This window comes from Carlito syrichta, unplaced genomic scaffold (genome assembly GCF_000164805.1).
Source record: "Carlito syrichta isolate Samal-C Ts95f unplaced genomic scaffold, Tarsius_syrichta-2.0.1 Scaffold315142, whole genome shotgun sequence".
Lineage (NCBI taxonomy): Eukaryota > Metazoa > Chordata > Mammalia > Primates > Tarsiidae > Carlito > Carlito syrichta.
In genome coordinates this window covers 232,424-256,341 of record NW_007259238.1, presented here as the reverse complement: position 1 = coordinate 256,341, position 23,918 = coordinate 232,424, and the positions used below count along the sequence as shown (strand labels likewise).

Below are 23,918 nucleotides of genomic sequence, written 5' to 3'. Positions count from 1 at the left end.
AATTTTTGTCTTGATTTACCTGCTTCTTGCCATGCTTCCCTACTAGGGCTGTTTTTGACCCACATTCGCTTGCCAGCTGCCTCTCCTGAGAGCTGGATCCTTCTTCATACTCTGGGTCACAGACTGAGAGTCTAGCTGTCAGTGACAGATCACCCAGGGCGGCAGTGTCACAGTCTTGGATCTTAAATGTTTCCAGTTGTCAGGATCTCCCTCACTCTGACCTACCCTTGATTTGATTGTCCGTTGGGCAGCAAACCTGCCCTAGCTGTGGCTACTGTGCTACGGGTTACCTTGTGGGCTCTCTGGAGTCCACTTTGGTGGCAGGTTCCACCTGCCTAGGGCAGGCTCCTGCCCCTTCCTGCCAGCTGAGCTCTCAGGATGCCCTGTGTGAGAAGCTTCTTCGCATTTGTATTACTGAATAGAACCATCTGCGACCCACTGCTGGGGATTCTCCATATTTTCCCAGGAAGCGGTAGGGCAGCTAGCCTGGCATATGCCCAACAAGGAATGGCCTTGCTGTGACACAGCAGTAGTTCAGAGCATTTCATTTCTGCAGTGTTTGGGTTGGTTCTTTGTTGTGTGAACAGCCGAATGGCTACTCTAGATTTGAGAATGGATATTTTGGTTAAGTTGTAAAATGGTATTAGTGGACATGTATTATGGTGTGCCAAGCACAGTTCGTTGGGGTTTTCATTTCATTTTGACTAGTCTAATGGGTAGGTATAATTGTCCTCTTTCTAAAGGTGAGGTAGGTGAGGCTGAGGGGGAAGAAATTTGCCTACAGTTACATAATAAGAAGGTGGCAGAGCCGGGATTCTAACCCTGCAGTTAATGCCTCTGGTGCCCCTGCCATTACTGCTGTGAATGAGCCAGGCGTCTTATGGAAACCTGCACAGGTAGTCTCTGGTGAAGAAAGAGAAGCTAGAGGACTCCTGGGACTGGGAAGGCCTTGAGGGTGGGGAGCTCCTCTGGTTTACTGTTGGATCCAGTGTTCAGCATGTGATAAACACGTGCTCGTTGATTGAGTGAATGAACACACTAAAGGGGGCCAGGTAAGAAGGCTGTCATGAGGCGGCCTTTAGGACGTGTGGAATGCCTGACCCTGCTCTCCTGGGACTGGGGACAGGGCCAGACCCAAAGGGAAGCTCTGCAGAGGGGGGAGTTTGGTCTGGGGATTTTAGTTTGCTCAAACAAAACAGGATTTTGGTTTGTCCCTGTGGGGAGAGGCAATGGAAACTTTGGTCATTGAAAATCTTAGTTTTATGGAGTAAAGGAGGCCCCCGAGACCAGCATGAGCAACATAGTGAAACCTCGTCTCTACAAAAATTTAGCTGGGTGTGTTGGTGTGTGCCTTTGAAGCTGAGGTGGAAGGATTGTCTGAGTTTAGGAAGTTGAGGCTGCCATGAGCCATAATCATTGTGATCATGCTACTGCACTCCAGCCTGGGTGATAGAGTGAGACCCCGACTAAAAAAAATAAAATAAAAGGAGACTCCTGATATGGTATCTTAATTATCTAAAAGGCACTAATAAGTGTGGAATTTTGGGGCCCAGGTGTCTACTCTTTGCCTCTTTAAGCCACCTGGTAGCTGGTGTTCATTGAGCCTTTCTTACTATTGTGGTGCTATTACTTTTTTTTTTTTTTTTTGAGTTGGAGTCTCACTCTGTCACCCAGACTGGAGTGCAGTGGCCGCTCCCGGCCACCGCAGCCTCGACCTGCTGGGCTCCAGCAATCCCTCCGCCTCAGCCTTCCAAGTAGCTGGAACTACAGGTGTGTGCTACCACGCCCGGCTAATTTTTGATTTATTGTAGAGATGAGGTCTCACCAAGTTGCCCAGGCGGGTCTCGAACCCGCGGGCTCAGGCAATCCACTCACCTCAGCCTCCCAAAGGCGCGGGATTACAGGCTGAGCCACTGACCCGGCTTTTTTTTTTTTTTTTTTGGAGTAGGAGTCTCTCACTCTGTCACCCAGGCTGGAGTGCAGTGGCATGCTCACGGCCACCACAGCCTGGACCTGCTGGGCTCAGGTGATCCTTCTGCCTAAGCCTTCCAAGTAGTTGGAATTATAGGCACGAGCCACCACACCTGGCTAATTTTTTGATTTATTGTAGAGATGGGGTCTCACCAAGTTGCTCAGGCTGGTCTGGAGCCAGTGGGCCCAGGCAGTTCTTTCACCTCAGCCTCCCAAAGTGCTGGGATTATAGGCATGAGCCACCGTGCCCGGCTAGCCATTACTATTACAACTGCAACTTGTACCTACTACATGGTTACCATGTGCCAGCCATTGTGTGAAATGCTTTGCATATGTTATCCCATGTAATCCTAGGACCTCAGGCCTATTATCACTCTGGTCTGGGTTGCAAGGGTGATGGGGACAGGGTTGGAGTTGTGCCAGGTCTGTCTGACGTGAGTGTTCATCCTCACCTTTGTCTTCTACTGCTACCCATGCTCAGTCCTGCGTGAGGTCCTGTAGATGATATAGAAGGTGAATTCAATGAGGTCTTTGCCACCAGGAAGTTTCTGGGTTCGTTGGGGTGATGAAAAGCAACATACACAGAACTATGGTGCTAATCACCCCAGTGCGTCTTTACAAGATAGCATATCATTAAGTTGCTGGTGCCAATGCCCAGATGCCAGTATTTTGGTTGGAGAAGAAAGGGTTGCTATTTTCCTTTGCTGCTGCCCATAGCGGGGAAGATGTAGGGCCTGGAGGTGGAGTCCCCTATGGAAAGTTCTCAGGCTTGGGAGACAAGAGATGAAGGTTGCAATCTCGGCTCTGCCATTGAGTTGATGTGTGTCTCAGGCAAGCCATTTCTCCTCTGGAGTGTGGGTGCTGTGGGTCATCCTTACGTCACCTTTCAGTCCTTCATTTCCTGAAGGCCTGAGAATAGGGAGAGATCCTGGAGTTCAGCAGTATATTTTAACTCTTGTTTACTGTATTTGTTCGATGTGCCAGGTACTAATCCTAGATGCTGCAGTTAGAGCAGTGAACAAGACAGAGTCTCTGCCCTCACAGAGCTTACACTGGAGTTGGGGCAGTAGATGAAGTACAAGGGAGATGTGGGGGTGGGGGAGAGCTGGGGCCCCCTTTTTGGAGGAGGTGGCCCTGGATCCAGGTCTTGAATGATGAGATTAGTTTTGTGGCTTTTTTTTTGGTGAGAAAGCAGGAGTTTATTAAGAAGTCAAAAAAGCTCCCAAGTGGGAGGGCACCTGAAGGAGGGTTGCACGAGATTAATTTTTATTACACATCATTGACATTTGTAGAGCATGTTGTAGGTTCTGCAGTGTTTTCACTTACAAGATCTCATTTGACTGTTACACTTATCCTGCCGTAAGTAGAGTGATATGGCTAAGATAGCATGTCATGAAGTTGCCAGTGCCAATGCCCAGATGCCGGTATTTTGGTTGAAGGAGAAGGGGTTGCCATTTTCCTTTGCTGCTGCCCATAGGGGAAGATGGAGGACCTGGAGTTGAAGAGGAAGAGGAAGGGTTCCAGGTGAGGGAGACAACAGTCATTGAGGGGGCAGAGGTGAGGTGAGCGCACCTGGTTAGAGGGTGTTTAAAGTTGGGGTCCCCCGAAGAAGACCCTGAAACAAGGAGTCAGGCGCTGAGACAGGGATTTGTAGGCAAGTTTTTTTGTTAAGGAAATGTTCCCGTGGGGACTGCAAAGAGACCTGGGGCAGGACAGGGAAGGGAGGAGGCCAGACATGGTTGTGCGCTTGGGCAGAAGTCACAAGGGTAGATTTGAGCTGGGCCTGCAGGGAGCTTGGTGAGTCATGCCTCTGAGTTGTGCTGAGGGACCTGGGCTTTCATGTGTCTGTATCAGGCAGCCCTTGGCTCTAACTCTATGAATGTGGGTAAAATGGCTTCCAGCAGCCTGGAGACAGTCCTCCGAAGCACAGCTGTAGATGCTGGCTATTGAAGGCATAACAAAACAACAAAAAGAGATGGAGGGGACTGGGGAGGCCGGTGGCAATGTCTACTAGCAGGGCATAGGGTGGGGGATTTTAGGGATCAGAACATAGCATGCAGCAGGCACAGACTTGAAAGTCTGGCAGCATTTAGAGTTGATGTGGTCAAGTAAGGAATCAAGTCTTTTACAGGCAGTGGTGACACTAAACTGATATAGGACAAAACCTAATCACTAAATAGCACCCTTATAAATGGAGAGTTTCAATATTATTGGTTATGGCCACTGATGCATTTAAAAATCGATGTGCTGACAATATCAAACACACAAATAACTTTTTAAAAAATTTTATTTTATTTTAAAGTTGTAGGGTACAAGTTAGGATTGCATACAACTCTTTTTAATGTAGTAAGAACCTTTAACACGAGATCTACCTTTTTTTTTTTTTGAGTTGGAGTCTCACTCTGTCACCCAGACTGGAGTGCAGTGGCCGTCCCGGCCACCGCAGCCTCGACCTGCTGGGCTCCGGCGATCCTTCCGCCTCAGCCTTCCGAGTAGCTGGAACTACAGGCCCGCGCTACCACGCCTGGCTGATTTTTTTTTGATTTATTGTGAAGATGGGGTCTCGCTGCCCAGGCGGGTCTCGAACCCGCGGGCTCAGGCAATCCACTCACCTCAGCCTCCCAAAGGCACGGTATTACAGGCTCAGCCACTGAGCCCGGCGAGATCTACCTTTCTAACACTTTTTTGGGAGAGAGGGTTTGGGGTCTCATTCTGCTGCCCAGGCTGGAGTGCAGTGGCATGCTCACAGCCACCGTAGCCTTGACCTGCTGGGCTCAGGCGATTCTTCTGCCTCAGCCTTCCAAGTAGCTGTAACTATAGGTGTGTGCTACCACACCCAGCTTATTTTTTGATTTATTGTAGAAACAAAGTCTCACCAAGTTGCCCAGGCTGGTCTTGATCCCCTGAGCTTAGGCAATCCTCTCGCCTCAGCCTCCCAAAGTGCTGAGATTACAGGCTTGAGCCACCGTATCTGGCCAACTAACACATTTTTAAGTGCACAACGTGATATTGTAGACTACAGGCACAATGTTGTACAGCAAATCTCTCCCTAGAACTTACTCATCTTGCATGCAAATGATTCTTGAATAGAAACAAACATTGATTGGATTTTCCTTAAAATGTTGCTGTGATATTATGGCATTAGCACTTGTATTTTAGCTTAACGATGGTCCCTGTCATGATAGAGGAGATGAGCTCCCTTAATTAGCACTCCTCTCCTCTATGATAGCGACCTGAGAGTAACTGTGTTTTACTCACAGAGCAGCACTTATGTTCAGACCTCTCTATGGTCCACTTGGCTAAGTAATTGCAAGACCAAATTATATGGCCCCAAACAAAGAGCACACAGAAGCATGAAAACAATATTGCACTAGGTTGCTGTTCTTGTCAAATTTACTCTGTACAATGTTTTTTTTTTTCCCTCTTTTTCCAAACAATATCTAGATGCTTTTGCTTTCTAAAGGCCAAGATGTGAATCATGGATTATTATAATATCCAAAAAGATTTTTATCTCTCCCGGTAATGCTGAGATTCCAATGAAAGCCCTTTGCTTTTATAGTTATTATTTTTTTAAAAAATCTGAAAGTAGCGAGAGGAGAGTATATTAACATATATAATGTAATGGACAGTACTGTTGTGTTTTTTTTGAGTCAGAGTTTCACTCTTTCACCCAGGCTGGAGGGCAGTGGCGTGTTCCCGGTCACCACAGCTCGATTTGCTGGGCTCAGGTGATTCAGCTCAGCCTTCCAAATGCCGGCTAATTTTTTGATTTATTGTAGAGATGAGGTCTTGCTCAATTGCCCAGGCTGGTCTCAAACCCGCAGGCTTAGGCAATCCTCTTATCTTGGCCTCCCAAAGTGCTGGGATTAACATGAGCCACAGCACCCGGCCAGTACTGTTGTCTTGAAGGCTAGGTGAACTTTTTTTTTTTTTTTTTAAATTACTTGAAACCTCCATAAGCAAAGTTTGGCTGCAATCCAGGAGAACTGAAAAGATATTTGCATCATAAGCTTAAACTTTTCAAAATGCCAAGAGCTAGTAAATTAACATTCTTTTGAAAATGGACAATAGGACTGGGAGTCGCGGTGCAATTGTGTTAAGAGTTAGCACTACACAGTATTAAAGTCCAAGCAGCTAAAGAGATAGAAACTATAAAACATAGCAGAGGTTTTGTGAGTCTAGATTTTCTTACACCTTGTATTTGATTATGTTGGCCTTATATTTTGCTTTAGATTTTAATCTTTGTTTAATATGTCTATTGTATACCTCACTTTATGTATTTATGTATCTAATGATATACAAAATAATGCCATTTTATATTATTGAAATGTGGAAAAGAGGCTATTGTGTGTCTGGGAGAAGGGCTGCATATTAGATTTTGCTTCAGAGTCCATTTTTATTAGTTATGTCAGCAGAGCACAGGGCGATAATGGTGAATATATCAATTGAGGAGACTTCCAGTTTTTGAGCTTCCTGTACTCATCTTTGACACACGGTAATGATACCAGCTATCTCTACCTGTGATATCGTTGCTGTGAAGATTAAATCAAATAATGCTTGTGAAAGTGCTTTGATGAATTCCAAAGTGCTGCAGAGATGTTTTTTGTTAAGAAAGTTTGTTCTGAGGCGGGCACAGTGGCTCAATCCTGTAATCCCAGCACTTTGGGAGGCTGAGGTGAGTGGATTGCCTGAGCCTATGGGTTTGAGACCAGCCTGAGCAATATGGCGAGACCTCGTTTCTACAGTAAATAATAATCATAAAAAAATTAGCTGGGCATGGTGGCACATGCCTGTGGTTCCAGCTACTTGTAAAGCTGAGGCGGAAGGATTGCCAGCGCCTAGCAGGTCGAGGCTGTGGTGGCCATGAGTGTGTCACAGCTCTCTAGCCTGGGCCACAGAGTGAGATTCCGACTGAAAAAATAAAAAGGAAGTTTGTTCTGGCTGGGCTGTCAGGCTGCCTGGGGAGGTGGAGAGAGCTGGAGCTAGAGATGACAGCTGGGAATTTGTCACAGAGCTTCCTGATATGTAGGGATGGTGGGAGTGAGAGGAAGGGATGGGTTTAAAGGCCATACTCAGGAGGAATCATCAACTGTTTAGTACCTGGTTGACAGGTAGGGGTGGGACCACCAACAGAGATGGGGAAGGTGGGAGGAGAACCGATGAGAGGGTGGAGGGGAAGTGACATCCTGAGTTGAATAAAGAGGTGAGGGAGTTGGCTGATAGAGGTTAAGGCTTTAGGAATGTTCAGGTGGCCAATAGTCAGAGTCTTGGGGCCCAAATTCTTCCAGAAGTTATCTGGAACTCAGGCCTTCAACCTGGTCTTTAAGTCTCTGTTACCAGGGCTGGAGGAGGGAAATGAGGGGAGTGGGGGAGGTGGTGACTGAGAGACTTAAAGCTTGCCCTGTCTAAAGCAGGTGCTGGCAGGTATCAGCAACAAATCGACATCCGGGTAATGAAAATATTAAACCCACACAGTAGCCAATGATATTGAATTGATTTCTCGTGAAGGAAAGAGTAAATATGTGTTATGAACTGGAGAATGGGGAGAGTAGCTATCAGCATTTCATGTTTCTCCAAGTTAGTATCAGCAAGTGGGCCTACAGGGGAGAGGGGACACCAGGGCAGCAGGTAAAGCCACTGCCTGGGTCATTCTGAGTCTGGAAGTAGCTTGGTCACTCTCCTCTGGCTGTTTTCTCATGCCAGGCTGAGGGCTTTGGACTGTGGGCAGAAGCAGTTACGCTCCTCCTCTCCAGGTCAGCCACACGTGCTCCTGAGGCAGGTTCTTTCCTGGGAGCCTGAATGTCCTTGGCTTTTGATGGCTGAGCTGTTCTGGGAGGCAGCCATGTCGGGCTCATGCCCTCTTCCTTCCCCCATTAGCTGGCTTTGACAGACTGCAAGGCTCTCAGGGGCTGTCAGAGAAGCTCAGAGGCACCAGCATCTCTCCCTCCTTCCTCCTTTCCACTCTCTGAATCCTTGGTCTTCGGATGTTTGGCACCCAAGAGCCAGTTGGACTAGTTCCTGCCCTGCCCAGCTTGGGCAACCACATTGGGCCTCTTGGTGTAACCCTGCCGGTCCTGCTCTTGTATTTACCTTTCATTGATAGTCAGCTCTTAGATAATGTCTCCTGAGAGGTGTGTGGCCTGGAGGAAAGAGCATGGGATTTGGGAAGCAGGAAGGGTTGGGTTTGAATCCTGGCTTGACTACTTGCTACCTGTGTGACCTTGGGCAAGTTCCCTCTCCGGCTCAAACCGTAGGTTCTTCATCTGTCAGATGGGATTGTTAGGATTAGGCAACAGTGTGAAAGTACCCAGCAGTGCACCTGGTACATCGTAGTTTCTACATATATGTCAGTTCTTCCTTTCTTTTTTTCTTCTTCTTTTTTGAGTTGGGGTCTCACTCTGTCACCCACGCTGGAGTGCCACAGCAGCCTTGACCTGCTAGGCTCAGGTGATCCTTCTGCCTCAGCCATTCAAGTAGTTGGTACCACAGGCATATGCCACCATGCCTGGCTGATTTTTTGAGTTGCTCAGGCTGGTCTCGAACCCCTGAGCTCAGGCAGTCCTCTCACATCTGCCTCCCAAAGTGCTGGGATTACAGGCATGAGCCACCATGCCTGGCTAGTTTCTTCTTCCTTTTTTTTTGTTAGATTCTCACTCTGTCTCCCAGGCTGGAGTGCCATGGCACACTCACAGCCACTCTAGCTTTGACTTGCTGGGCTCTGGTGATCCTTCCACAGCCTTCCAAGTAGCTGGAACTACAGGTGCACGCTACCACACCTGGCTAATTTTTTATTTATTGTAGAGATGAGGTCTCGCCAAGTTGCCGAGGCTCGTCTTCACCTGGCTCTTGAGGTAACCACTTCCCCAATTGAGTCTGTGAGGACTCACGTGTTGAATGAAGAGGTAACAGCAGGCCCTGTTAGTGTTGACAGCCTATGAGGTTATGGATCTGTAGTTGGATCTTCTGGTCATTTCTGTGCTGTGCCACTCACACTAGGAGAGGAGAAAGAGAGCAGACGTAGAATGGATAGAATGGGTAAAAGGGAGAAGTAAAATGCATGCAATTTTCTCCTTCAACAAGACTAGAAAAAGACTTACCATGAGAGGCGTGCCGTATCTTTGTAGGGCCACTTCAGCTCCCTCCATGGTAGTGGAAAAGAATAAACCATGTACTTTCCCCTCACCAGGAGCGAGCTCCTTCAAGGCCCTTAGGGACAGCAGAGCTCTTGAGCAAAAAACAAGGTATTGGCAGTGTCATCATAGAGCTGTCCATCATTTAACAGGAACCTGCCCCATGCCCTATATGGTTCCAGAAAGTTTAGAAGTTCAAAAAATATACAGGCCGCTCCTGACCTACAGACGTCCTCAAGTGGGATGGCTACCAGCCACACACAGCCCGGTTGTCTCCCTCTCCCTGTCCCCTCCTGCCCTTCCTTCCTCCTCTCTCTCTGCTGCTGGGGTCACTCTGGGCTTCCAGCTGGCATAGCCTTTTCTCTCACCAGCTGCTGTGTCTCCAGGGCGGAGTCAGCAGGGCCAGCTGGTGCCTGCAGTCACAGCTGCCAACCTGGCAGTGCAGTGGAATCACCTGGGAACTCTAAAAATATACAGGTGCCTGAGGGCTATCCCAGACCAGTTAAAACTGTGTATTAAAAGCATGGGTATTCATGTATTAACAATCTCCCCAAGTGGTTCACATATAGCAGCCTTCTTGAACCTTACTCCCACCAACCTCTGTCTCCACTCAGATATCCCCATCTCAGTGCTTCCTGTCCCTCTGCCCATAGCCCATTCCTCAATGCTCTGTCTCCAAGACCTTGAGCCCTTTTTCATTGGGGCTCAGTCCTTTCCTGCCTCTTCCACCCCATTCTGACTCCTGTCTCACAGGGGCCCTGCGCAGGTCATGGGGATGCGAACTAAAGTGACATCCACGTGGGAATCTGGGAGACATCTTCCCAAAGAAATGTGGCTTGCCAGTGGTGGACGGAGCTGCACTGATCTTTCAGTGATTTATTAACTTAGCAGGCTTTTATAGACTGACTTGGGAACTTAATACCACATGTAAATATTGTTTTCATTTAAACATTGAGGCATCCACTATGTAAAGCAGTAATATTCTATTCATGTCTTCCATGTGTTTACCATCTAGTAAGAAGAGATTGAAACTCCCAGAAAAATATATTCCAAGGCGTGATTTTGTCCTCTAGATGAGCCATTCTTAAACTTGGGCCTATTTAGGGATTGCTTGGGGGCATTTAAAAAATGCACTTGTTCTGATCACATTCCACTTAATTCTGATTCAGTGTTTTGTGGGTGAAGCTTGAGTTTGGGATTTTGAAACAAGCTCCCCAGAAGATTCTGGTGTGTGTCAAAGTTGGACAGGGATCTGTGTACATGGATTTGGAGAGAGGAGAGCTCAAAGAGGCTATAGTAGGTGGAGACGACTTTGTGAAGGAGGGTCTTGGGTTTGTCCTTTTCCTAGATAAGCCCAATCAGGGGAGGCAACTTGGGTGGGCTTCTCTCCCCAGCTCTGATAGCTTCTCCTTCCTAGATGTTGTTTCTTGGTGTTCCTACCCTTATGCTTGGCTACAAAGGTCCTGAGTTTGGGTGTGCTGGCACCTTCTTTACTGGTCAGGAAGTGCCTGCCTGGGGCTGTTGGAGTGCCACCCTGGCAGCCAGCTGTCACCATGAATCTTCTAGGTCCAGTAACTGGAGTGGACACTGAGCATCACTTTGGATCAAGCCTCAGGGATCCTGGGGCTGTTTTCTCCCGTGTCATGCATTTCCCCTGGGTGGGGAGGAAGGTGGTGGGGAAGCAGCCTTTTCAGACATTCGTCATGTTTTCCGGCTTCTCCTGGTGGAGAGGAGGTACATTTGAGCCCAGGAGTAGACTGTGGGTAGGGCGTGGGTGAAGGGGTGAGGACCCCCACCCTTGCCCCAAGAGGGAAAGCAGAGCTCTGCTGTGTCTTTCTGTCTAAACTGGGAGAGCTGCCAGGGCTGCTGGACAGAGGGAGGGCCAAGCAGCCCTCAGGGATGGAGGGGATGGAGCAGTTGAAATCTGATCAGTTCACTTCTGTCCTTACATTAGGGTCAGTGTTGGACGGTTCCCCAAATCCCACTTCATCACTTGGAATTCACTCCTGACGCTCCAGGCTGTGTTTTGGGGTGAGGAGAGGGAGTTGTGCAAGAGCAGCCCCAGCTTGGACTTTGTGACTCGTAGTTAGCGTTGTGGGATGGGAATGCGCCCGTGTATCTCCCCACCACCCTGTGGAATGGGCTCATTATCTCCATTTTATAGGTAAAGACACTTGCCTACGGTCATGGAGCATTAATGTCACAGCTAGAATTCCAACAGCTCAAGCTTTTAAAATTACACCATGCTGCTGCCAGGGCACTGGTTTGGAAGTCGGGAGACCTGCACTTTGGCTCAGCCTCTGCCACCAATTAAGTGACCTTAGGGTTTCCGGAAACTGCAAAATGGGGTGGGAGTGGGGGCAGATGCTCAGTTCCCAGCAGGGATTGGGGCTCCCTGTGTCCCCGGAGCCCCTTGGCTATAAGAAGGCAGACATAGCTCTTCCAGCCAACGCATGCTGGGCAGCACTGAGACTGCCAGGGTGGCAGAGCAGTTTGCATGCCCCTCTAGGGCAGTGTCAGCCACTCATGCCCTTTGGGGAGCTGTGGCTCCTATGTGGGCTTTGATTTAGGGGCTCAAGACCTGTTTTTCCCTACCTTAAAGAAAAAACAGTTGCTGTGTAGCTGGAAAAAATGTGTAATTAAAAGTATAATCAGATCATCCACAGTTCAAGTGCTAATCTATTCAAAAGCAGCTTTTTAGCCTTGCCACCTTGTTTGCAAGGGGAGGGTCAGGGAGTCCAGCATCCTTTCTAGGCCTCCCATTCCTAGATTATAGGGTTCTGAGAATTCTTTTTTTGAAGTATCATCCCCATCCATTTTCTTGCTTGAGTTTGCTTCAAATGATTTATGTGAATTTAGAGAACTAGGGCTCGAAGGACTCTTCCTTGCCGCCTGACACATCTCGTAAGGCCTGGGATGATGGGTCATTTCACTGCTAACCCTTAGGTATGTTTACTAAATTTCCATTACCCAAGATTCACTTTCTTGTGTTGCTTGGAGATGAGACCAGGTCATGGGGGCTTCAAAAGCTTTTCTTTGAGACTTTAGGCAACAGTTTAAGAGGTCACCAGGAGCTACAGACAGAGTTCATGGGGGAGTGGGTTTTCCATATCACTCCACAGCTGTGGTTTCTGCTTTTGACTGTTACTTTGCTATATGACTGCCCTGTGTCTTCATTGCTTTGTCTTCATTGCTTGATCCCCCACAGTGGAGAAATTAGAAAGCCAAAGAGGTTATGCCGAGGTCACTAGACATGGTGCCTGTGAGTTTTTTGCTGTTGTCATATTATACTCAGTGTTTCCTGGAGTATAGGCATCATTCTGTTTCCTAGAGTATAGGCATCATTCTGTTTGGTACTCAAAACAGTCCTGAGAAGTAGGTTGAACAGTTACATTATTACTTTTAAAAAATTTCTATACCGTGTGGGTTTGTATTCTATGAATTATGAAAATAATTTTGAACGGCGTAAAACAGGACAAAGGACAAAGTCAATGAGATCTCAGGGCACAAAAAATATAATAGCTAACATTTGTTGAGAGTGTTCTCAAGACAGGGGCAATTCCAGGTGCTCCTTTTTTTGAGTCAGAGTCTCACTCTGTCACCCACGCTGGAGTGCAGTGGCAGGCTCATAGCCGTCGCAGCCTCAACATGCTGGGCTCAGGCAATCCTTCAGCCTCAGCCTTCCAAGTAGCTGGAACTATAGGCATGTGCTACCACACCCAGCTAATTTTTTAATTTATTGTAGAGATGAGGTCTTGCCAAGTTGCTCAGGCTGGTCTTGAACCCCCAGGCTCAGGCCGTCGTCTTACCTCCGCCTCCCAAAGTTGTGGGATTACAGGCGTGAACCACCGTGCCCTCATCCTCACAACTGTCTTATGAAGCAGGTACTACTATTTATTATTATTTCTATTTTTGTATAAGGGAAAACTGAGGTTCAGGTGTTAAGGAACTTGTTCACAGTGGAATACATGCTTTTTTTTTTTCTTGCATCAGGATCTTTCTCTTGTCTAGGCTGCAGTGCAGTGGCATGACCCTGGCTTACTGCAGCCCCGACCTCCTGGGCTCAGGTGATCCTTCTACCTCAGCATCCTGAGTAGCTGACAGGTGCACACCACCACTGTCAGCTAATTTTTTAATTTTTTTGTAGAGACGAAGTCTCACTATGTGACCCAGGTCTCAAACTCCTGGGCTTAAGCAGTTCTCATGCCTTGCCCTCCCAAAGTGCTGGGATTACAGGTGTGAGCCACTGACCGAGCACACACTTTTACTAGAACACCCCTCCATAATAAATAAGACTGGGGTAATGTTAATATTACAGGTTTTATTTCAGGAAGCCTGAATTGACATCCAGGAATTATCATCACTGTTTTATAGGTGAGGAATGTGAGTTACAGAATGGTTAAGGGACTTGCTCTAGGTTGCCAGGCTGGAAAGTGGCATAAACAGAGCTAGAATCTTGGCCTTCTGTCTCTGGGTGCTGTTTCCATGGTCTCACATAGCATCCTTCTGAAACGGAAAAACATGTGTCTTTCAGAACCTGGCAATTGGGGCAGGAGCTGTTGGAGCTTTGAAGCTGACCTACATCTCGAAGGTAATGTTGGCCTAGAACTCTGGGAATTCATGTACTCTAAGTCAGTTTAGTATCTATGTAAAAGGAGGTGTCAGCTCCTTTAGGCATTAATGTCAGGGGACATTGTAAATGGGTGCTAAAATGCCCCCCTTACCCCAAACATGGCCTGTGGAAGTCCAGTTGCTGACTGGGGTGGCTGTAGTGGCCATCAAGTTCTTGGAGAGTGAGCCTACAGCCTCTTACTCCTCGGACACATGTCTGAAATGCTCCCAGCGCCCGCAAAGGAGGTGTAGATGGTGGTTGAGCTTGGGGATAAGGGAGGCATGACCTTTTTTTTCACATTGGGACAAAAAGAAACACAGAAACCACCACCCCCAAATCCAGGAACTGTAAAGGCTTTTCTGAAGGCTGCAGTTAACAGGAGCTGCTCAGAAAGTGTTGGGGCTTCCCTGGAAGCGTGTCAGTTACCTAAACAGGATAACTAAGAAAGCTAAGAAGGCCCAGAGAAGCTACTCAGATGAGCCCAGAAGACACTCAGCAGCCACATAACTGCTGGGGAGTCTGGCATGCAGCTGTCAGGCCACCCACTAGTCCAGTCTGCATAGAAGGGGCCGCCCCTCTCCCGGGCTGAAACTGGGGGTGGAGGCTGATTAATGATGCCCATGTGTAACTGCTGAATTCAGCTTCTTTCAGTGGCCCCTCCCTAGAGCAGGCCCTGCTGCTGACCCGTGATGCAGCAGTGATAAAAAGCCGGGGATTTAGAGCCTCCCCAGAAAGAGGAACTCTTTGTACAGTGAGGAGAGCCAGGTGGCATCCAGCCAGCTCTGAGGTTTCGGAAGTCCTGCTCTCCCTGCACCCCCTCACTCGAGGCCTCACGGGGGCCTCTGCTGCCTTGCCTGCCCCCTCCCATCCTCGGGGGCTTGCGACCTTGGGAGCCCCTGAACTCAGTGGCCACCGGTTCCATCTTGTAACATGCTCTGGGAGCCCTCCACCTCTGCTAGTCAGGAGATGAGTCTGGAGGGAGTTCCAGGACCTTGGGAAGAGAGGCCACTCTTAGCCGGAGGCACAGGCTGACCCTGGGCATGTGGGCTGCAGGCAGAGTCTGGCCCACACCGCTCTGCACAAAGGCAGAAGACACAGGGCAGCATCAGGGCCGATTAGAGAGAGAGATGATGACCTCAGGGGAAGGGGGAAGGGCCTCTTAAAGTACAGCGTTGCTAGCACAGCTGTGGGCAATTTGTGCATGCCTTGTGGGGAGAAATGTGGCTGCCTCCCCAGGCCAGACCCGCAGGGGACTTGGGCCTGTGCCCCCCCACTGGCTGAGGTCATTTCTTCAGGAGATTCGGAGACAGAGAATTGAGAGAGGTGGGAGCAGAGTACACCGTAATAGTTCATGAAAACTGAAACCCTCTACTGTTTGAGAGGGTTTGGGAAGACGTTTTGGGTTTGTTTTTTTTTTTTTTTTGTGGGGAAGAGTGAATACAATCTCCCGCTGAATCATGATTTATAAATGCAGCTCAGATGAGGGTTTTTAGAATTCTCAGCTTGGAGGCATTTAAAAAGGATGACCTGCCTTTTAGCCCTTCCTGAGAGAGGCAGGCCTGGGTGGGCATTTTGCAAAACCCACAGCTGCCACCGGGTCAGGTTACTCAGGGCTGAGAGCCTTTAACTCCTACCTGACCCATGCCAGAAAACAGGGGTTTTCCCAGAAAAACAGCCATGGTGCTGGAATCCAGTTCAGCATTCCAGAATATGTCTTGTTAACCTTTAGGAATTCCCTTCCCGGGAATTATTCTTTTCCAAGGGAAAGCACTTACTACTGTGCCAGACAGCCTCGGTGCACACAAGGGCTCTCTGTTTAGGGTGTGCTCCCCTGCTATGACCCGAGGGATCGGCATGTGGCCCTTCGATCAGGCAGAGATGAAAGGGCATGATCTGCTCCTGTCACCCCAGACATCCACGGCAACAGAACCAGTTCTTGGGCAAACTAGAAAATAATTAAAGCTGCCCTTTGACCCCAGCCACCCTCCTATTCCAGCCATCTCTGCACAGCCAGCCCCCGCCCCACTGTCCCAGGCCCAGCTGTGTCCCATTTTTCCAGGGCCTTGGTCTCAGTTATCTATCGGGAAGAATCGGGGTGGGTTTGGTCATGGATCCTTCTGAGTCAGATGAAAAGCATGAACTCCTTGCTCAGGTGGACATATAGATGTGTGTAAACACCCTGACTTTGCCTATCATCTTGGGGGGCTCCCTGACTCCATGATGCTGGTCCAGAGGCCCCAACTCAGAAGTCCTTCAGTCCTTCTGTGCGTGTGGCTTCTATTCCCTGCTCCTGATGCTGCCTCGTGCCGAAGGTCACCGCAGGCACTTGGGTAGGGCCGCTCCAGCGCTACAAGACCTTGTTTTGCTGCTGCTAGCTCTGTCAGAGAGGCCCCAGCTCCCCTTCCGGCCAAGGGCAGACGGGGTGGGGCTGGCCCTTGCTGTGCCCAGCCACTGCTGAGCTTGCTGCTCCTGTGGTCTGTGTTTGATCTGATAAGAGCGAGTTCCCGAGAGTCTGTAGAGCTGTGGAGCTGCCCCATCTGCGTCACTCTCCAGGGACCCGTGCCCACTCCCTGCCCTGACCTCCTCCAGCTGCAGGGGTGTTCGCAGACCCATCCATCCCCCATGGTTGTACAGCTTCTCAGCTGTGGCCGCCTCAGGCGTGCAGATGGCTGCACTTCAGTGCCCTCGCCCACTGCCCCACGCTCTTTCACGAGCATCCTGGGTGCCTTGCCTTCACCATGTCTGAGGAGCTGTCACAGCATGGCATGATCCCCGGCGGGCATTGGGAGGTGGTCTAGTGTGGGGTGACTCCTCCTGCCTCCAAAATGATGGGTGTCCGCGAGAGGCCAAGGCCACTTCTCTGTCATAAGTAAGATCCCCTCCATGGCCGCTCTCTGTGTGGCACAGCAACAGGTAGAAATACTTTCATTTTCCCCCTTTGCCATCCTGTGACTATAAGAAGGGGCTTGTATTTTTATTCTGGCTTTACTAGTTGGAAAGCTGATCAGAGACATGGAGGGTTTTGCCCTTGCCATGAACCAGTCAGGGCAGAACTAGAACCGATCCTGTTAATTCAGCAATGAGTTGCTTTGCCGAATCATCCCCTTATGGTAAGCTGTGAGGCCTCAGGCCAGTGGTAGATGTGCAGGCACACACTCACACACACCTTCTGACGGAAAACCAGATAAACATAGGAAAACAAACAGAAAGCCAGACAATCTCTGTGAAGGCTCCAGTCCCATAGGAAGCACATGGTAGCATTCTCACAGTATAGGCTGGCTAATATTTTGTGGTCACAGGGAAGTATTTGTTATCCAAACAGAATGAAAATTATCAGCCAGTGGTGTTCTCTCCAATCAGTGATATATATGAGTTTTTCAGAGAAAGAACAATTTTCCTAATAAGCCAGAGAAAGTCTCAGAGTGCCCAGCTTTTTTATGTCATTCTACAGCTAGAAGTAGTCCATGCATGGTGGCTCATGCCTGTAATTCCAGTTATGGAGGCTGAGGCAGGAAGATCGCTTGAGGCCAAGAGTTTGAGATCAGCCTGGGCAACACAGCGAGACCTTGTCTCGACCAAAAAAAAAAAAATTAAAAAATTAGGGGAAAGGATTGCCTGAGTCCAGGAGTTTGAGACCAGCCTGGACAACTTGGTGAGACCTTGTCTTTACAATAAATAAAAAAATTAGCTGGGCGCAGTGGCATGTGTCTGTGGTTCCAGATGCTTGGAAGGCTGAGGCAGAAGAATCACCTGAGCCCAGCAGGTCAAGTGCCACTGCACTTCAGCCTGGGTGACAGAGTGAAACTCTGACTAAAAAAAAAAAAATTAGCTGGATGTGGTGGCTGCACTTATACATCCAGCTACTTGGGAGGTTGAGGCAGGAGGATCACTTGAGATCAGGAGTTTGAGAACAGCCTGGCAACATAGTGAGACCATGTCTCCACAAATTTTTTTTTTTTTAAATTAGCTGTATGTGATGGCCGCACTTACGGTCCCAGCTACTCAGAAGGCTGAGACAGGAGGATCTCTTGAGCCTAGGAGTTGAGGCTGCAGTGAGCTATGATCATGCCACTGCACTCCAGCTTGCGTGACAGAACGAGACCCTGTCTCTAAAAAATAAAAACAAAAAACAAATAAATAAGTAAATGAATAATATATGTATTTTTTGAGTTGGAGTCTCACTCCATCACTCAGGCTGTAGTGCAGTGGCATGCTTACAGCCACTCCGGTGTTGACCTGCTGGGCTCCGGCGATCCTACTGCCTCAACCTTTCAAGTAGCCAGAACTACAGGCACACGCTACCACGCCCGGCTAATTTTTAAAAATTTATTGTAGAGATGAGGTCTCACCAAGTTGCCCAGGCTGTTCTCAAACCTGTGAGCTCAGGCAATCTGCTTACCTCGGCCTCCCAAAGTGCTGGGATTACAGGCTGAGCCACTGAGCCACTGAGCCCCTCCTGAATGAATAAATTAAAGTTGGAAGTAGGAGGGTAGCCATGAGATAGGTGGGTTTTTGAGGGCTGGGATGACCAAGGCAGTTCTACAGTGGTCAGGATTATGCAGAGACCAGGGGCAGCACAAGCAGGAGTTTATTGGCATGAGGACCCATGGGAATGTGGATGCTCAGGGCATCATGAAAAATGTGTCACTGACAGGTCAGTATATCAGGTGCAGGCGGGACAAAGGTGAGCACTTGATTTGGATTGAATTTGGAGGTTGGAAACCCATGACAAGACTGCATGAGGGCCTGGACTGTCTTGCAGTGCCGGTGTCCTGTCGCCCGTGAGTTAAGGCCGTACTGAGTTTGGGTAGCCTCTGGTCTGAACTCAGGATAAACATGGGTTTATCTTTGCTGAAATCTTCATTTTTTTTTCCCCCCGAACTGTCTTAGGCCCTATGGCCTCCACCCCACATCATGATAAACACATCAGAATACACCCACATCCCTTATTAAATCTAATTGTTTGACTGTAAAATATTTGAAAGGATTTTAATCGTTTTACTTCTGGAATGACTTGGCTATGAGTAACCCATCTAATTTATGTTTGGCTCTAATTTCTGGGCAATTTTCTTGCACATACGCAAGGATTCTTCTGAACTGAAAAATTCTGAACTACTGATTGTTTTCAAACGTAATGCAGTTTTTTGAATGCTTCATTGAAAAATTAATGAAGTTGGCTTAACATGACATCTTGTGCTGTGCACATTTAGTCAAATGCTTGTCAATGAGATTGATACATTGTTATGCAGACATTTAACTGAATATTCATTACCACTGGCTGTGCCGTCTTCGTTTTGTATGTGGGAGGCCAGACAGTTTTTTCAGTTCTCAAAACATTTTTGCAGGCCCCCAGAAGCTCGTGGGCCCTCAGCATTTTGCCCATCATTTCAGGTGGGCCACTGCCCGTGTTAGCGTGTGGAGTGGGCTTTTAGAGGAAATGAGGTTCGGAAGCTATAAGTAGTCCCTCCTGACTGAGCAGATTCTGGGTGGCTAGATGACCAAGTGTCTCACCTACACTATCTTGTTTACCCTCATGATGCTGTGAGAGCATGATATTATTATCCCTTATTTGATAGAACAGGAAATGAAGGTCACTCAGCTGGGATACCTGTCATTTGAGACTGTCTCCAAAGCCCAGGCTGTCCTCCTGCCTGTCCTTCTTTTGATCTTTTATAAGTTGCTACCTCCGTTCGCATTTGAATATTTGGGGCAATACTAATTTTGGTTAAGGAATCTGGACAGGTCTATAGGAAGAACTTAGAGCCACGAAAAGGCTAATTGTTAGACCCCAGATACTGTGAGCGGTGAAGAGACTTTTTTTTTTTTGAGTTGGAGTCTCACTCTGTCACTTAGACTGGAGTGCAGTGGCTGCTCCTGGCTACTGCAGCCTCGACCTGCTGGGCCCCGGTGATCCTTCCGCCTCAACCTTCCAAGTAGCTGGAACTACAGGTGCGTGCCACCACACCTAGCTAATTTTTGATTTATTGTAGAGATGAGGTCTTGCCAAGTTGCCCAGGTGGGTCTCGAACCCTCAGGCTCAGGCAATCCACTCACCTTGGCCTCCCAAAGTATTACAGGCTGAGCCACTGAGCCCAGCCAGAGACTTTCTTTTTACAAGTTATTTATTTATCTTTTAAATTTGAGGTTCGGGGGGGGTACCTGTGCAGGCTTCTTGCCTGGATGTATAATGTAACGGTGAGATTTGGGCTTCCAGTGTGCCTTTCACCCAAATAATGAACATTGTATCCAATAGGTAATTTTTAAAACCCTCATTCCCTCCCCCTCCCTTTTTGGAATCCCATTGTCTGTTATTTCCATCTTTATGTTCATGTTATTGTTGAGCACTTATAAGTGAGAACATGTGGTATTTGGCTTTCTGTTTGTGGGTTATTTCACTTAGGATAATGACTTCTAGCACCATCCATATTGCTGCAAAAACATGATTTCATTCTTTTTTATGGCTGTGTAGTATTCCATGGTGCATATATACTACATTTTCTTTATCCAATCATCTGTTGATGGACACTTAGGTTGCTTCCATGACTTTGCCATTGTGAATAGTGCTGTGATAAACATATGAGTGCAGGTATCTTTTTTATATAATGTGTTTTTTTTTTTTGGTTGGAGTCTCACTCTGTCGTCCAGACTGGAGTGCAGTGGCCACTCCCGGCCACCGCAGCCTCGACCTGTTGGGCTCCGGTGATCCTTTCGCCTCAGCCTTCCAAGTAGCCGGAACTACAGGCGCGTGCTACCACGCCCGGCTAATTTTTTGATTTCTTGTAGAGATGAGGTCTCGCCAAGTTGCCCAGGCGGGTCTCGCACCCGTGGCTTCAGTCAATTCACTCACCTAAGCCTCCCAAAGTGTAGGCTAAGCCACCGAGCCCGGCTATAATGGGGTTTTTTTCCTTTGGGTAGGATATCCAGTAGTGGGATTGCTGTGTAGAATGGTAGTTCTATTTTCAGTTATTTGATTTTGACTCAAGAATTTCTTCAGCTCCTGCCTTCTTCTTCTTCTTTTTTTTTTTTTTTTGAGTTGTAGTCTAACTCTGTCACCCAGGCTAGAGTGCAGTGGCATGTTCATGGCCACCACAGGCTTAACCTGTTGGGCTTAGGAGATCCTTCACCTCAGCCTTCCAAGTAGCTGATACTACAGGTGCACACCACCATACCTGGCTAATTTTTTGATTTATTGTAGAGACAACGTCTTGCCAAGTTGCCCAGGCTGGTCTTGAACACCAGGACTCAGGCAATGCTCTTGCCTCCACCTCCCCAACTGCTAGGATTACAGGCATGAGTCACTGCGCCCGGCCCTGGTCCTGGCTTCTTATATGCCTCTCATTAAAGCAGGAACCATGCCTGGAGCCCCCAGGTGAGAACAAGTAGAAGAATGCCCTTGGCTGGAAAGGGATCGAGGGAGTGATTTCTAGGGGAGGATTATGGCAGTATGTGAATTGTCCCCAGCCTAGGTCCGGTGGGAAGGTGGCTGCCTCCTTAGAGATCCCAGGTAGCTGGGTGCGGTGGCTCAAGCCTGTAATCTCAGCACTTTGGGAGGCCAATACTAGAGGATTGCCTGAGTCCAGGGGTTTGAGACCAGCCTGGGCAATTTGGTGAGACCTCGTCTCTACAATAAATTAAAAAAAAAAATTATCTGGGCGTGGTGGTGCTTGCCTGTAGTTTCAGCTACGTGGAAGGCAAAGTTAGGAGGAACACCTGAGCCCAGCAGCTCGAGGCTGTGGTGGCTGTGGGCATGCCACTGCACTCCAGCTTGGGTGACAGAGTGAGACTCTGACTCAAAAAAAAAAAAAAAAAGGAGAGATCCCAGGTATAGTGATAGAGACCTGCTCCCTGGAGCAGGTCACCTAAGTGCCTTTTAAAAGCCACCTAATCTTTGTGGGCACATGATGGAATATGAGTGGCTTTCTTTATTCTTTTAGTGTGTTTGAATCTGAATGATGTGGGCTCACTTATGCTGATACTCTGGAATGTACCTGCAAGGGGTAGGATTGCAAAAGCAAGATTAAATAAAGCAACAAGGAGGTGTAAAGTCCTTCCCCTGTCTCACGCCCTTCCCTTTAAAAAAAAATGATCCCTTTTTTTAATTTAAAAATAAGTAAAACATGCAAAGAGAAGATCTGAGAGTCTAGCATCAAGATATTAATAATGACGGCCTTAAGAGTAATTTTTATTGTTTTCCTTTGTGTAACTATATTTTCTAATTTTTACACAAAAGCACATTGCTTTAATCCACTGGCACACCCTCTAATTCCATCAGCCCCTCTCTGGGCTTGCGGAGGGTGCTTGTTTTCATGGCTAGGCCGTCTGGGCAGATGAAAGGCAGTCGAGTGATGGATGCGGTGTGTCTAAATGCAGTGCGTGTGTCTAAATGCAGTGTGGGGCCTGCTGCCTCGTCTTCCGGGACACTCACACTGGAATCTGCATATTTTTGCCAATTCTGCTTTCAGTTGGGAGGACTGTTTAGGGAGTGTTTGGTGGTTGAAGGATGAGTGGAATTCTGCCAGTGTGGATGAGGCCAACACAGGTTTTGGGGGTCAGAGAGAATTTTGTCAGGACGCAGTGGCTTTTAAAGATGTTTTGTCAAGACAGAGATGAATGCATTGAATGCAGACATCAAGATAGTGGTTGTCTCTGAGGGGTGGGGATTCTATGCTGGAGGGGCACGCCAAAGGCTTCCAAGAAGTTGGACTGATGATGCTTGTTTCTTAATCTGGATGATGAATATGAGGTTTTCGCTTAGTTATTATTTTTAAAACTGTACACACACATTTAATGTACTCTGGGTATAAAACGTTTCACAATAAAAAATATGTAACACTGTGAGAAACATATTCATGTTTCTTTTATTTTTTTATTTGATTTAGGTGAGCATAGCCACCCCAAAGCAGAAACCAAAAACTCCATTTTGCTTTGGTAAGTACGGAGCCAGGGGATGGGCCTTCTTAGCAACTTCCTCTTTTGCATGGAGACAGTCCTGTGATCACTTGTGACTATACCATGTGTGTATGAGTGATTTAAATCACAGTGACATTCCTGGGTGTCAAATGATACTGCTTTCCCTAGTCTTCCTACAAAGATTGTTATTAACACAAGAATAGAAGTCAAGGGACCAGTAACATTTCGGGTATTCTTTCCTTTTTTTTTTTTTTAAAGAGACAGAGTCTTACTCTGTTGCCCAGGTTGGAGTACAGCGACACGATCCTAGCTCACTGCGGTCTTGAACTCCTGGGTTCAAGCGATCCTCCTGCCTCAGTCTCCCAAGAAGTTAGGAGGACTACAGGCATGTACCACTATGTCTGGCTAATTTTTTAATTTTAATTTTTGTAGAGACGGGTACCTCTCTAAGTTGCCCAGGCTGATTACAAACCCCTGCCTTCAAGGAATCTACTCTCCTCTGCCTCTGGAACCTCTGGGTTTATAGACATGAGCTACTGTTCCTGGATGATTTTTTTTTTCTGAACTGGGGTCTCTGTCACCCAGGTTGGCGTGCAGCAGCATCAACATGACAATACGGCTCATGGCAGCCTTGGCCTCCTGAGCTCAGGTGATCCTTCCACCTCAGCATTCTGAGTAGCTGTAGGCTCGTGCCATTGTGCGCGGCTAATTTTTAAATTTTTTTTTTTTTAGAGATCGGTCTTGCTATATTGCCCTGGCTGGTTTTGAACTCCTGGGCTCAAGAAATCTGCCTGCTTCAGCCTCCCAGAGTACTAGGATTACAGATGTAAGCCACCACACCTGGCCCTGGCCACTTTTGTTAAATTGACAATTATTGTACATATTTATGGAGTATATAATATATAGGTTAATTAGCATGTTCATCATCTCACACATTTTTTGTTTTAATTTTTTAAAAATTGAAAAATAGTAGCTGGGTTTGGTGGTACACGCCTATAGTCTCAGCTGCTCAGGAGGCTGAGGCTGGAGGATCACTTGAGCCAGGAGTTTGAGGCTGCAGTGAGTTATGATTATACCACTGTACTCCAGCCTTGGTGACAGAACAAGACCATGTCTCTTAAAAAGAAATTGACAAGGCCGGATGTAGTGGCTCCCACCTGTGATGCCAGCACTTTGGGAGACTTAGGAAAGAGGATCGTCTGAGCCCAGGAGTTCGAGACCAGCCTGGGAAACATGGCAAGCCCTTGTGTCTGCAGTTAAAAAAAAAATTAGGCTGAGGTAGAAGGATCACCTGA

At 47.7% G+C, this 23,918-nt stretch overlaps 1 protein-coding gene across 1 annotated transcript in view; it reads left to right on the top strand.

Annotated features, from left to right (window-relative positions):
- Positions 1-23,918, top strand: part of PLEKHA2 (pleckstrin homology domain containing A2) — a 52,388-nt gene that overhangs the window by 1,747 nt on the left and 26,723 nt on the right. The window contains exons 2-3 of the mRNA XM_008072354.1: positions 13,636-13,692; positions 22,593-22,641. Coding sequence (XP_008070545.1) covers positions 13,636-13,692; positions 22,593-22,641 — 106 coding nt within the window. The remainder of the gene's footprint in view (positions 1-13,635; positions 13,693-22,592; positions 22,642-23,918) is intronic.